Raw genomic sequence first — 14,900 nt, 5'->3', positions numbered from 1 at the left:
GGACAGGCTCTGCTTCTGTGAGATTTGCAAGGTGCCAAAAACATCTCCAGTGCTCTGGCTGGAGCAGCCAATGGAAACCACGACCAGGACCCCTCCCACTACCCCCTCAGTGGCATCCCAGCCTCCCGAATCTCTCCTCCCTCTCTTCTGGCTTGTTTGACACAGACGTGAGGACCCAGAGCCTCAGGGTCTGAAGAACCCTCTCTGTCTGCCCTGTGGGTCCCAGACAGAGCTTCATCTTCTCCAAAGATGGCCTGGAGAAAGTTGCTCCTTGTCTCCTGTTTCTTGGCCGCTTTGCTCCTGACCAGTGAGTATGGGGAGTCCCCAGCATGGACTGGTGCTAGGTGAGGCTGTGCAGGTGGCTGGCCCAGAGGGTAAAAGAGTTTGCTTATGTGTGTGTGTGTGTGTGTGTGTGTGTGTGTGTGTGTGTGTAACACAATACAGAGAAAACCTCTTGCCTGTTGGTTTCCGGGGAGATCAGCTCTGGGCTGGTGTGTGTGGGACCCAGGACCCCACACTGGGGCCTGGCAAGTCACTGTTCTGGGAAGGACTGTCCTGGCCTGGCTGGAGGTGAAGGTCCCTTTGTTGTGCTACAGCCCTCTCGACTCTTGTCCACAGTGCTGCAGGAGGGGACCGGGGCATCAGTGGGCACCAGCCAGGTGGCCAGACAGGAGGCCCAGGAAGGTGAGTACAGGGGCCACCCAGGGGTCCAGGGCAGGTGGGCCAGCCCCTTTGGTTGCCCTGGTGAGCCCATGCTGGCTGTGACCAGCCCCCTTTGGGTTTCAGGTGTGGAACAGAAGATTTTCATGCAAGAATCAGATGCCTCGAATTTCCTCAAGAGGCGTGGCAAGCGGTCCCCCAAATCCCGAGAGGAGGTCAATGGTAAGGATGATGGTGACCTGCCCACTGCTGGCCCCTTGGGTTCCTTCTCTCTCCCAGGCAGCTGGACTGTGGGGACCCAGGTCCTCAGGCATCAGCGTGACCGCAGCTCTTAATTTCCTTGCTGGCAGGGCACACCTTTTCAGACTGATGGTGCTGTCAGGGTAAGAAACAGAGGGACAGTGCCTCTACTCCTTGCGGTGATGAGCTACATCCTGACTCCAGAAAGTTAGAAACGTAAAGGGCACTGTCTCTGTGCTAGTTGGGACAGACACAGCACCTCAGTGTGTGCTCCTGAGGGTATTGCAAAGTGAGCCCTTATATGCAAGAGCAGCAGCGTGGCAAGCGGGAGAGGCGCCAGCACTCGGAGCTGGGATTGTGGGTTTGGAGACAGCTTTGCTGCTAAGTGGCCTTGGCCACTTCCTCTCCCAGGGCCCAGGTTTCCTTATTTACAAGCCCCTGAAAGCATGGTGTTCAGCCAGCAGTGTTTTTTCAAAGTTTTTGTTTCTAGTGCATGTGGGAAGCTTTTGAGCTCAGAAGCCTGTTTCTTTCTCAACCTGAAGTAAGCCCTGGTGTCTCCCGCTAGCAGGGACCCTCATTTGCATGACCTGCCCGACCCTCGACCCTCGACCCTCGACCCTCGACCCTCGAAGGCATTTGAGTTCTCTGCCCTTGAACTAGATTCTTCCAAGGACTCTGAGCGCTGACTGTCTCCGAGTGTGTGGCTTGATTCATGACTTGTGTGTGTGTCTGAATCAGCTCTTTGTGTCGCTCGGCACACTCGGCAAGGTAACTTGCTCCACAGAACTAATAGGACTGTTTTCAAATGACGGGAAAGAAGAGAGCAGAAAATGGCCGGGAGATAAAATTCCTTTAAAAAAACAAAAGCTAGATAAATATTTACCAAACTGGGAAGTTCTCCAGACCTCACCCAATTTGGGATTTAAAAGCCAGCAACTGTCCAGAAACACCGCAAAGACTGACAGAGGTCGGACAGTTCTCGATGGAAATCAGAGCCGCAGCCTCTGGCAGACTTGCAGAGGAAACAGCTGTGCATTTTAGACAGTTTCCCTCCTCAGAAGCTGAGCAGGTCGGTGAGGCTTACCACTAAGCCAGGAGTTCCTCCCGGCAAACAGAAGCTCCGTGTGTCAGTTGTAGGGCCCAGGGCAGCCTGGAGATGGCCTAGGATGCACCCAAGTTCCTGTCTGGCCACCCAGTCACCTTCAATGTTTGGGCAGGAGATGAGTGCCCAGTGATGTCTCAGGTCAGGTAAAAGGCAAGTGATAAACTTGAATTTGGAACCGGGGAACCGGCATCTGACATTGCTAAGCCTCCAGGTAAAGATGCAGGTCGCCTTAGGTGAAAGGAGAAACTGATCGGACGAAATGCATGTTTGTGAGAAGAGGTGTACATACATAGTGCATAGTGGAGGAGCAGCATCTTGGCCCTGGTGTGTGTGGCTCAGCGGTAGCGCATTGGCCCACGGACCAAGGAGTCGCGGGTTCCATTGCAGCCAAGGGCATGTACCTCGGTTGCAATTTGTCCCTGGCCCTGGTTGGGTTGTGCAGGAGGCAACCAGTCGATGTGTCCCTCTCACATCGGTGTTTCTCTCTCTCTCCCTTTCTCCCTCTCCCACTCTATCTGAAGATAAACAGAAAAATATCCTTGTGTGAAGATTAAGAAAAAAAAAGAATAGCATCTTGCCCCAAGAATTAGTTTTTTTTTTTTCATTGATAAGTCAAAGGTCCAATTTGTGGCACCTCCGAAAAGGCAATTTGGGGATATTGTTGCTGTTCTGGAGTCCGGCGGGACGGAAAATGCTGCTTTGAGGACTGGCAGTGGCTCATGAAACACCTGCCTAGAGTCTACACCCCTGTCCTCCCTCCCTCCCCCATCTAGCAGCTTTCTGGTGCCGATAGCTCCATGGTAACCTGTGGCGGGTTGTGAGGTGGGTTCTAGCCATAGTGGGATGTGGGTGCTGAACTCTGGGCCCAGTCGCAGCTGTGTAACCTTGCTGAAATCACCTCATCTCTCCAAGTGAGTCCCCTCCTAGGAAATGTGTGGATGTGGGGAAAGAGGTGAGGCATGGGGAAGGACTGGGGTACCAGTCCCTTCTGCCACCCTAAAGATTCCTGCGACTATGCAGGGAAAGTCACAAGTGTGGGAAAACCTGGGATTTACCTAAGGAACCTGCACTGAGACCGATTCAGAAAACTTGATTTTTGTCTGAGTTAAGTTAAATAATATAAACCTAATATAAATAACTAGTATTTACTTATTCTTGTAAGCTCATTACTTTCAAGAAGGGTTTGAGATGGTTTATAGTATTGTTGTTTTGCAAAGAAATACTTCTTGTCTCTCCCGGCACCATTATACTGTGGGGTGGGGCAGAAAACCAATGGCTTTCCTCAGTTTCTCTGCTTCTGTCATAAACCCCCCACTTCCTCTTGCACATCCCACCTGGTGGGGGCAGCAGCACCTCAGTCTCCCGCTTTGATGTGAGGGGAGGGAGGAGCCTTCTGAGGGACCAGCTGCTCCTGCACCAGGCATGACCTTGCTGCGGCCATGGACTCTCCCAGCTGAAGCCCAGACAAAAGAGATAGCTGGGAACTAAGAGTGTTTTAACTAATTTCCACCAGACAACCAGAGCTCTTGCAGCAAAGAGGTCAGTGTGAAGATTGGAGGGCAGAAATGGATGGACTTGGAAACTAGTTTATTTTACATCTAAAAATCTAAAATGTAGAAAGATTTTTTGGGGGGCTAAATTAGAGCAGGCAAGAAAGAGTTACATCCGCCACTGAGGTGGGAGGTGGTCATTCAGGTGTTGGTGAGCTTTACTGTTTAGCCACCAGGGACCGGTCACCATGTTTAGTAGTTCTCAGTGACCATTTTCAGTTTTCACTGGGTGTGTGTCTTCCAACCATAGAGGTGTGCTTTTAATTTTATAATGTGGAACTTGGATTCCTCATTAAAAGGTTTACAGCCAACTTTACAAAATAAGAGATACCTGCCCGGCTGGTGTGGCTCAGTGGTTGAGCATTGACCAAGAGGTCACAGGTTCAGTTCCCAGTCAGGGCACATGCCCAGGTTGTGGGCTCGATCCCCAGTGAGGGAAGTACAGGAGGTAGCCAATCAATGTTCTCTCTCATCGGTGTTTCTATCTCTCTCTCCCTCTCCCTTCCTCTTTCTCTCAAAATTAATAAAGAAAAAAAATTAAATAAAACAACAAAAAAAAGTAAGGGATACCTGCGCTTCATGTTTCTGTCAGGAAGTTTGCCTGATCACCCCATATCCTGTATCAGTCATCTATTGCTGTATAACAGTCAATCCCCAATCCAGCAGCTTGAACAAATTACCTCAACATTTAGCAGCTGAAAACATTGCTGTTTCGCATTTGCTAAAGTCAGATCTAGGTCTAATTAGCTGGTAGCCTCCGACTCAGGCTTTCTCAACAGGCGGCAGTTATCTCAAAGCCTGACTGTGAGAAGGTTCATTTTCAAACATTTCACGTGGCTGTTGGGAAACCTTGGAGCCCTGCTGTGGGTCAGGACACGGGTTGCTTGCCACAAGTGGCCTCTTCACAAGGCAACTCACAGCATGGCAGCTGGCTTCTCTGAGTGAGAGCAAAACTGAGACAGAGGCTGACCAACCCAAGACAGAAGCTGCGGTCCTGTTTATAACCTATGTGGGAAGTCACATTCCACCACTTTTGCCAAATTCTGTTCCTTTGCAGTGAGTTGCTAAGCCAGCCCCCCCCCCCCCAGTGGGAGGGAATGAGCATACCTTGGGGCAGGAGTATCAGGGGTCACCTTGGATCCTCTAGCACATGCCATCAGTGTATAGATTTCTATCATAGCAGCCATAACGCCTCTTAGTAGAGGGACAGAATCTCTCTTACATGCCTCTTTAATTCCAATGTGTATCTTCCATTCTGGCCATCATAGGTGCTCAGAGATGTTGAATGGACTTGAAGGTATTAATTAGCGTGAAATGAACTTTAAGTTGGATGACTCCCTCTTATAATTCATTTCTGATCATTGGACTTCTAGTTTCAAGTGCCCTAGTACACCTGGTATACCTGGATACACCACTAATTTTATGAGTGAAGTACATTTGCTTCATTTGCAAAAAGAAGCAATTGGATGGGAAGACCTCCCAGGTCCTACAAGTTTGAAAGTCTGTGTTGGGAGGAAACCATTTCAGTGGGGCCCCCATCCTTAGCTCTCACAGACAACCCCTTCCCAACCAGACTGTTTCTTAGGCAAAGTAACTGGTGTTCCCCTAAATGTGTGTAGACGCCCCTCTCCTTAGGGGTAAACCTCACCTCTCACCTGTTCATAGCGGAGAACAGGCAGAAGCTGTGGGCTGACGAGCTACGAAGAGAATATCATGAGGAACAACGGAATGAGTATGAGAACTTCGTGGAGGAGCAAAATGATGGTAAGAGCTCTTCAGCCAGCACCTCTGGGGAGGTGGGGCTTGGTGGGGAAGCCACCAGTTGCCTTCATTTTTTCTCCCGAAATTTTAATTGGAGGAGAAAGAGGAGCTCTACTTTTGTGTCTGTGGGAGCCTTGAAAAGAAGGGAGAAAGTCATGAATGGCCACAGAACTTGAGAAGGGATGGAAAGCCCTTGATTACCATGGGCTCAGGGGCGGGGGTGGGGGCTGGGTGAATTGGGGGCTGACTGCATTCTCTCCTACTTGGGGATCACTGTGGTGGCTTGGCCTGTGATCGCTGTATTAGTGCCTACGCTTGTGGCTTAGCACTGGTAGAGTTGGATTGGGAGGATTTCAAACTCAGTTTTGTTTTTGTTTCTCTTCCCAGCAAAAAAATCATGTTTTATTTAATAGTTATTGTACCTAAATGAATCAATAGCAACCATAAAAACTGATTTGTGAAGAATGCACAGTTTTCTGGAATGCATGGCTCTGGCTGGTTTCACTCAGTGGTTAGAGTGTCAGCCTGAGGATCAATGAGTCGTGGGTTCGATTCTGAACAAGGGCACATACCTCTGTTGCAGTTCGTCCCTGGCCCTGGTCGGGTGGTGTGGGAGGCAACCAGTTGATGTGTCCCTCTCATGTCGATGTTTCTCTCTCTCCCTCCCACTCTATCTGAAGATAAATAGAAAAATATCCATGGGTGAGGATTAAAAAAAAAAAGTCAGTATATGTCAAACTCAATTTTACGTATCTTGGATTCACATCAATGTAATGGCTTTAGGAACGACTCATCCTGGAAAACCAAGGCCTCTGTTTACCTATTCACTATGATCAGCATCTTATCTGACTGGTGGAGGCAAACCAGGAAAACTCAGAGAGCACTGCTCGCTGGTGCCCTGCCTTGAACCCTTCCCCACCTCCCACACCGACATCGGATATGAAGTCGCCAACACGCCCCTAGCACGGGGCATCGGCATGTTGCTATGTGGTTTTCTTGTGCCCTTACCTTACCACACAGTCTTCCACCAGGTTGAATTTGACTTTGGAGCTACTAAGTATCCTCAAGTAACAATCCTTAGGTACATTTAATAGGAATCAGACCAGCAGGGGTGTGGGTGTGGGTGTGCATGTGCATGTGTGTGCAGGTTCCTTTTTTTGATCTTTCAAGACTGAAATGCTCCTGAGCAAGCTCCAGGATGAATCTGAGCTTAGACCTAGGCCCCAGGTTAGGTCGCCTTTGTGAGAGATCAGCAAATTCAGTTATGAAGGCATCACCTCCTGCCTTGTTTGCTCTGGTGGATGTGTGAGGTGACACCCATGTGGGGCACCTTGCAGTGGAAGAATATGATCACCAGACACCTGAGGGCTGCTAGCAGCAGCTGGCTGTGCCCTGCAGGCAACAGGTGTCAGGCTCAAAGCCTGCAAACCAAACTTTTCTGGGAACAAATCAGGCTGTTGTAACTCAGAGGACAACACTTTTGTTTACTTTGGTGGATGGTGTGAGAAGAGGCATTTGAAAAATGAGAATGTGGTCTCCAAAATTCCTTCAGGGTTTTTTTTTTCTCCCACTTATAGTATTAAAAACAACATTTTATTTTGTGCCTTTTTAAATGCTGCAAGTCCAAATCCCTAACATCCAGGTAGAAAAACTCCCTGTTCCCCTTTCCTGATAAAATTAGGATGAGAGGTCTGGCTCCCCAGGGATGACAGGTCCTCCACCAAGGCCAAAGGACACTAAGGTCAGGGACTGCAGGCCTTGCCCAGAAAGATGCAGACCCTGCAGGGCAGGGCACAGGCCTCCGGGGACTGTGGTAACCGTTGCTGTTGCCACGGTGAGCACCTGCTCCTCCGGCGGTGGGCTGGGCTGCCCAAGCTTACAACCACCCTCTGAGGTCTTGCAACTTCCATGTTACAGTTTCAAAACTCATCCTGAGAAAGGATATGTGAATATCCAAGGTGACATTGCTAGTAAGGCATCTGAACTAATATAGCCAAGCCCATGTTGCTGTAAATGAAGGATGGCCTCATGCGTGAGGTCCCAGAGATCTTCGATGCAGGGACTGGCTGTGAGGATGAAGCAAGGTGGGGGAAGCAGAGGAGCCCAGAGGGGTCTCCCCAGAGCTTCCTGAAGGAGGCAGAGGTGGAGCAGGCCCAGCCGGCCTGGGGTAAATGTTGACTTGGGGGAAACAGCTCCATTTACTCCTCCTCCCCGGCCTCTGCCCCAGAGCACAGAGTGATGCACAGTGGCCGGGTTCCCCCAGGGGCTTGCTTCCTAGAAGCAGGTGCTGAGGGATTGCCATGGTGACCAGGACGACTTTCATTTCCAATAGAGAAATTTTAGGCAGGTGGTCTGGAGGGAGATTTCTGGACAAGAGTGACCTTCCTGAGGACCTGAACTGGCATCAGGAGCCTAGGTCTACTGTTGACCATAGGTGTTCTTCAGGAATACATCTTATCAAATATAGTAAAATCAGGACTTTCTTACTCATTAAGATCTCCCTTCTGATCTGTTTAGACTTATACTATGAAAGTATATGTGAAAGTACGTGTATAATAAACCTCCACATAACAACACCCAGAATCAATCATTGTGAAGATTCCCCCACACTTGCTGCATCCATCCCTTTTTCCAGTTAGTATTAAAAACATTATTTTTAAAGCTTAGAAAACACAGAACAATATAGAAATAACAATTACACATGACCCTTTCATTCCAAATTGACAATTATTTTCTTCCATGATTTTTTTTCAAAGGTATGATGTGTAGTCTACTTTCATTACTACGTTGTTACTGTCTCGGGGTCAGGATTTGAGCCGGTCTCTGCAGGCGGCTCTTGCCCCTTTGCTGGCTGTGCAGGGAACAACGAGCTGGGGTGCGGACCCTGGCTGGGCTCTCTTGGCAACCAGCTCTGTGACCTTCACCTGTCTGGGTCTGATTCTTTTTGTTTGTTTGTTAATCCTCACCCGAGGATATATTTTCCATTAATTTTTAGAAAAAGTGGAGGGAAGGGAGAGAAGGAGAGACAGAGATGGAAAGACGGAGACACACAGAGAGAAAATCATCGATGTGAGAGAAACATATCGATTGGTTGCCTCCCACATGCACCCGACCGGGGCCAGACATTGAACCTCCAACCCACGTACGTGCCCTTGACTGTGAGAGCTGACAGTCTAACCACTGAGCCACACCAACCAGGGCTCAGCCTGATTTTTAAAATACGACCTTTGGATTTGTTGTTCTCTCAGACCCTGTCAGCTCTACCGTTTGAGGTCTGTCTTCAATGCCCACGGGTGTTGGCCCATGGCACCGCGGGGTGGGTAGTTCGGGTTGACAGATGCCAAGAGAGCTTGGTGGCTCTCTTCAGGTCTTCTCCGTGCTAACACAGTCTCATCTTTCCTCCCCAGAACAGGAAGAAAGGAGCCGGGAGGCTATTGAGCAGTGGCGTCAGTGGCATTACGACGGCCTGTACCCGTCGTATCTCTATAACCGCCACCACATCTGACCTGGTCGTGACGGACCCAGAAGACAAAGCTTGAAATGCACATACTCACCCCAGGTGGTTGAGCAACTCTCTCCCACACAAACAGCCCCTAAAGGTTCTCAGTTTGGGGCCTACTGGTAAATACATAAGGCCTTTTGTTCGATGGATTGAAACGCTCTGGCTTTCGCTTCTTTGCAGATTAATTCTGAGATGAGCAAGTGCTGTGGGACTGCCTGGCACCAAACCTGCAGTGTCCCCCTGCTTAGTCGTGGTTCCCAAAGCATGAGTCCCATTCCACAGAACAGTGAGAGGAATCACAGTAAAGAGTGATTACATGTTTGCTTATAGCTTCCAAATAAAAATGCCGCGTCAACAATGGATTATCTTTTTTAAAAATCTTCACCCATGGACATGCTGAGGGACAGAGGGAGAGAAACATCGATCGGTTGCCTTCTGTACACGCCCCAACTGGGAATCAAACCAGCAACTCTTTGGTGCCCAGGTCAACTAACTGAGCCACTCTGGCCAGGCATGAATTTTCTTCTTCTTGAATCCCAGACTGAGGGGTGTCACACTACCACCCCTGAGTTGACAGTGTCACTCACACTGACTTGGGCATTTGAAAGCTTGAAATCAGGAGTACTATTCACTACTTCCTCAGTATGTCTCAGTAGTCACACAAGAGCAGTGCTAAAACAACTGCTTTGTAAAACCATCCTCTGAGACTATTGCTGAGCCCAGGTGCTTCTCTGAAGAGTGTTAAGGTTCAACAGAGGTGTTTTCTTCCTTTTTTCTTTTTTTGTTAATCCTCACTGGAGGATTTTTTTCCCATTGATTTTTAGATAGAATGGAAGGGAGAGAAGGAGAGAGAGAGAGAGAGAGAGAAACATTGATGTGAGAGAGACACATCGATTGGTTGCCTCCTGCATGACCCCGACCAGGGCTGGGGATCAAATCTATAACACAGGTATGTGCCCTTGACCAAGAATTGAACCTGAGACACTTCGGTGTGTGGGCTGATGCTCTAACTGCTGAGCCAAACTGGTCACGGTTCAACTGTGGTGTTTTTCATTACACCAATCAGAAGCCAGGTTTACAGCGAAGCCAGTGGTAATTCAAACTAGAAAGCAGATAAAATTGAGTTTTGGTATCATCTGCTTTTTCTTCGTAGTGCCTGTATGAGTTGATTAGGGCTGCCATAACCAAGTACCACAAACGGGGTGGCATAAAACAATATCAATGTATTCTCTCCCAGTTCTGGAGGCTAGAAGTCTGAAATCAAGGTGTTGGCAGAGCCAGCGCCTCCAGGAGAGGGTCCTTCCTCGCCCCTCCCAGCTCCTGGTAGGCCAGGCTTCCCTGGCTCAGGGCAGCATCCCTGCACTGTCACGTGGCCTTCTCCTCTCCCCCTCTTCACGTCACCCTCTCTCTGCCTTTCTGTGTTTCTCCTCTTTGTATGCAGACACCAGTCCCGTTGAATTAGAGTTCATCCTACTAACCTCATCTTCACTTGATTACATCTGCAAGGACCCTATTTCCAAACAAGGTCACATTCACGGGTACAGAAGGTTAGGACTTCAGCTTATCTTTTGTGGGGACACAACTCAATGCTAGCCCCGTTCTTCTCTCCCAACCACTCCGCCTTCCTGCCCCTGACTCAGCATCTCTCCTACTTCCATCCTTGCTCTCAACTGCCTGCAGGAATTCCACACTGAGAATGCAGAACAACTCACACAGGCACCTCTGCCAGTCACAGCACCCTGGAGGATAAAGAAGACCCCAGGTGAAAAATAAGCATCCACGTTTGATCACCTCCCTGTCCCCAGCCCTGGGCCCTCTGCTTCCTCCATGACATAGGCCCTGGCCCGCTAGTCCAGCTTGCTTTTGAGGTTGGGCTTCCAGGGCACTACAGGGCAACTTTCCTTCCAGGAAAAGCTGCTCAATTGTGGCAAAATACTCTACCAGAGGTGGGGTTATGTATTACATCAGGCCACTTTGCAATAAATGCTGTATTTTAAAGTAATTTAAAAAAAAATAACTTTTCTTGCCCTGGCCAGTTTGGCTTAGCTGTTAGAGCATCGGCCTGTGGTCCAGAGAGACCCGGGTTCTGTTCCTGCTAAGGGCATGTACCTCAGTTGCAGTTTGTCCCCGGCCCTGGTTGGGTCGTGCAGGTGGCAGCCACTCGATGTGTCCCTTTCATATCAATGTCTCTCTCTCTCTCTCTCTCTCTCTCTCTCTCTCTCTCTCTCTTCCCCTCTCTCCCTCCCACTCTATCTGAACAAAAAATGGAAAAATGTCCTCGGGTGAGGATAAAAAAATAAAATAAAAATAATTTTTCTTTATTGACTTTAGAGAGAGGAAGGGAGAGGGAAAGAGAGATAGAAACATCAATGAGAGAGAAAATCAATTAGCCGCCTCCTGCATGTCCCTCACTGGGGACTGGGCCCACAACCTGAGCATGTGCCCTGACCAGGAATTGAACCAGCGACCTCTTGGTGCATGGGTCAATGCTCAACCACTGAGCCATACCAGCCAGGCTAAAGTAATTTTTAAAGACTGATAAAATCTTTAAAACATTCTAGTAATAAAAGGATTATGCATTTTTAAAATCACCTTCTATATGATTAGCACTGTATTTTCTCACAGACTCTAAGCAGGAACTGCACTGTCCTTGGGAAGGGGGGAAGGGCACTGGGTTAACCCCATCATTGACCATTACAAGGGCAGGCAGAAGAGAAGAGCCGTTCTCCTCCCAGCAGTCCAGATTCATAATCTGGAGCCAGGCTTAGGGCACAAGTCAAGTCCCATCACAAGTGACAGCAGTGCCCAGTTTTCCAGTGACATGATGTGATTTGTGAAATGTGCCCAACGTGACAAGATTGGGAGCCATGACACCAGACTATTTTGATGATGCTCTTTTAGGGATCATAGATGTATCTGCTCTAAAGTTATGTTACCAACCCATATCTTAGGTGTCTGTGGGTTCTAAACTGGATAAAATGCTTCCAAAAGACACCGGGAAAGTAATGCAGCTTCCTCAGGCTTGGAAACACGTACACCGAATATTCAACTGAAAACTGTATTTTACCACTTAGAATATTCTTTACACAGAGCAGCAAATGTAAGCAGTATAGACACAAAAGGAGTCTTTCTTGGTGCTTCTTCAGTTCCACCCGAGGTGAGCCCTGCCAGGGATTTAGTGTGTATCTTTTCACTTTTTCTGTTTATATGCACACACATATTCTCATCTGTTACAATGGCAATGTCATATGTGATCACATAGGTCCGGGCAGCCCCATTCCCAGTAGCACAGAAGGAGCTACTTCACTACACAGGTGGATACCAGCTGAGCTCTGGAGGCTCCCTCTAAGAAGGCCTAACGTGAGCTTTTACCTCAACCAAATAGTTGTATCATTATATTGTCACCATGTTCCATGATGGTTTCTATTAAGCGTAGAGAGCATGACGGGATGGGGTCCTTTTACTGGAACTCTTCCTACGGTGGAGCTGATGCAGCTGTGCCCAGCTTCAGCACACTTCTCTGGGGGGTAGTGGGTGCTCAGGGCATGGTCTGTGCTTCTAAGTTTTCCCTCAAGGATCCCTTTCTTATAATCATATCACATGGCCCCAGTGGGGTGTGTGTGTGTCTTCACTCCACACAGGAGTTTATATACCCATTCCTCTCTCAGTCAGATTTCTGGAAATAAAATTCTGAGCCATAACATACACACATTAAACTGGATAAATCAGATTTATCTTCGAAGAGGTTAAGTGCTTACCATCACTGAACATCTTTGCCAATCCTTTCTTAAACCAAACAAATGGGGTCCGGACAGGGAACCCCGGCAATATACAGTATTCTTGGTGTCTCCTCAGACAGCAAACCTCACCTTCAGCTCAGTTCTCCACTCGGGTCTCGCCAGGTGACGGGGCACACCTCAGCCACAAAAGTCATCTTTTGCCATAGGCCACCCAGCTGCTCCGGGCCTGTTCGCACAGAAAAGCTCTTCAGAAACCCGCTGTTCCCTCAAAGCCTTGGCTGAGAGGAGCAGGAGCCAGCTGTACATTACAGAGCAGTGGCCGTGGAAGAAACTGCCGCAAAATGAAAACTTTTCAGATTCCTCAATATTTCATTACTTTTTTTACATTATGTGACGAGACTGAAATTATTTGGGTGGAAGGAGTATTTCAAAGTGCTGAAGCATAGACTAGGAACAGAAAGGCCCGGAGTTCTGCTGTTCGCCGTCCATCCCCCCAGGCTCTGAGCTGCATGGGGGAAGTCAGTGGGCCTGAGCAGAACCAAGGTCAGACACGTTCCTCCTGAAATGACCGGGCAGGAGAGGCATGCGGGGATCCCATCTGCTTCCTGTCACACCCCCTAGAGTGGCAGAACAGGGAGCCTTAGCGAACTGGCCAGGTATATACCCTGGCTCAAGATCTGTGCTGTTAGGGGTGAGGCTCCTCACAGTATCTAACCCCACACATAGGTGAGAAAGTCTTGCTAACAGTGTTGTAGCTCACTGTCCTTAGAATCCAACTTGTCTTTGAGCTGCCCTAATTAACAACCTCAGGGACAGCCAGATGAACAATGGGGAATGTTATAGACGGCTTTAGCCCCATAAAAATTAACCAGAGTTTGACCTTCACTGGGAATTTGAAAAGCAACATCCTTCAGGAAAAGGGAGGACAGAAACGGCCCCAAGGCCAGAGTGTCCTGCATGCTCTGTGAAGAAACTGATAGGGAGAAACTGAAGCTCCCTCTACTCCATAAGACTGTAACTGTTCAACATGTGTGTATTGCACCTGACGGACCGCTGATATCCGTCTCGAATTTGTTAGTTTTTAAAACTTGGATAATGGAATGAATAGCAGGACAGATGTATGCTGACCCAGTTCACCCAGTTCCCTTTCGCCTCAGCTCCCCCCCCCCCCTTCCCTCCTACTGATCGCTAACTGCCTGGGCTTCTGTTCAAGCAGCTTGCTTGCTCTGCTAAACTCTTGACTGACCCCTGCCCTATATAAGCAACCCTCCCCCTGAGCTCGGGGCTGCAGTTCTCCTCTGTGTAGGTTGGCTGCAGTCCCTGCGCAGGTAATAAAACATCCCCCAAAACTGAAAAATTGAGTCTGAGTGTGCTCGATCTCCTGGGTTACAACAACAGGAGTGTAGGAACAACACATGCCTGACTGCAGCTCCGCTGCCAAGTAGAGATGGGCAGTGACAGCCCCAGAACAGGTTCCACCGGTTGCTAGCTCAGATCTGAGCTTGCTCTCTACCCACATGAAACTGCTTTCTTGGTTGGCCAGAGGCTGGATGCCAGGCCCTGAGGGCCAGATCTAATCCCTGGCTCTTTAGGTTGATAACCCCAATAGGTGCCTATGTTTTTCCTTCCCTTCCCTTCCCTTCCCTTCCCTTCCCTTCCCTTCCCTTCCCTTCCCTTCCCTTCCCTTTCCCTTCCCTTCCCTTCCCTTCCCTTCCCTTCCTTCCCTTCCCTTCCCTTCCCTTCCCTTCCCTTCCCTTCCCTTCCCTTCCCTTCCCTTCCCTTCCCTTCCTTCCCTTCCCTTCCCTTCCCTTCCCTTCCCTCCCTTCCCTTCCCTTCCCTTCCCTTCCCTTCCCTTCCCTTCCCTTCCCTTCCCTTCCCTTCCCTTCCCTTCCCTTCCCTTCCCTTCCCTTCCCTCTTCTGCAAGGACATTTTCCCATTCCGATAAAGTGGGAAGGAGAGAGAGAGGAAGAGAGGGAGAGAGAAACATCAACATGAAAGGGACACATGGAGTGGCTGCCTTCCACAGGGCCCAACCAGGGCCGGGGACAAACTAAAACCGAGGTACGTCCCTTTAGCGGGAACCGAACCTCTCTCTGGACCGCAGGCCGACGCTCTAACTGCTGAGCCAAATCGGCCAGGGCGGTCCTGTGTTTTCATTCACCCATTTGGGCAATAGAGACGAGACAAAGCATTGTTCTCTCCCCGCAGCCAGGAAACAGGAGCCACAATCTGGCCGTTACAGGTAACCATAGCACATCCAAACACCTTCTGGCAAGAAGGCCAGCCGCCAGGTGGGTGAGGCTAAGGCGTTCTGACTCAGTTCGTTCCCCACAGCCGGGAGC

At 49.2% G+C, this 14,900-nt stretch overlaps 1 protein-coding gene across 3 annotated transcripts; it reads left to right on the top strand.

Annotated features, from left to right (window-relative positions):
• The first annotated feature begins 249 nt into the window (after positions 1-249).
• On the top strand, positions 250-8,879 carry UCMA (upper zone of growth plate and cartilage matrix associated). Of its 3 annotated transcripts, XM_036242380.1 has the most exons (5): positions 250-307; positions 619-684; positions 787-882; positions 5,221-5,319; positions 8,724-8,879. In XM_036242380.1, the coding sequence occupies exons 1-5, from the start codon at positions 250-252 to the stop codon at positions 8,819-8,821; spliced, it is 417 nt and encodes a 138-aa protein (XP_036098273.1). In that variant the 3' UTR covers positions 8,822-8,879. The 3 variants fall into 3 exon arrangements, with proteins under 3 accessions (XP_036098273.1, XP_036098282.1, XP_036098292.1); XM_036242389.1 differs by lacking the exon at positions 787-882; XM_036242399.1 differs by lacking the exons at positions 619-684; positions 787-882.
• Positions 8,880-14,900: the final 6,021 nt, after the last annotated feature.

This window comes from Molossus molossus, unplaced genomic scaffold (assembly GCF_014108415.1).
Source record: "Molossus molossus isolate mMolMol1 unplaced genomic scaffold, mMolMol1.p scaffold_m16_p_1, whole genome shotgun sequence".
In the NCBI taxonomy this organism is placed as follows: domain Eukaryota; kingdom Metazoa; phylum Chordata; class Mammalia; order Chiroptera; family Molossidae; genus Molossus; species Molossus molossus.
The sequence above is the reverse complement of the archived record's forward strand: the minus strand, read 5'-3'. Positions and strand labels throughout refer to the sequence as shown.

Excerpts from the sequence above, each read along its gene's own strand:
- UCMA (XM_036242380.1), top strand. The coding sequence starts at position 250 with ATGGCCTGGAGAAAGTTGCTCCTTGTCTCCTGTTTCTTGGCCGCTTTG. Across the intron at positions 685-786 it reads CAGACAGGAGGCCCAGGAAG|GTGTGGAACAGAAGATTTTC; the intron begins GTGAGTACAGGG and ends TTTGGGTTTCAG. Across the intron at positions 5,320-8,723 it reads CGTGGAGGAGCAAAATGATG|AACAGGAAGAAAGGAGCCGG; the intron begins GTAAGAGCTCTT and ends TTTCCTCCCCAG.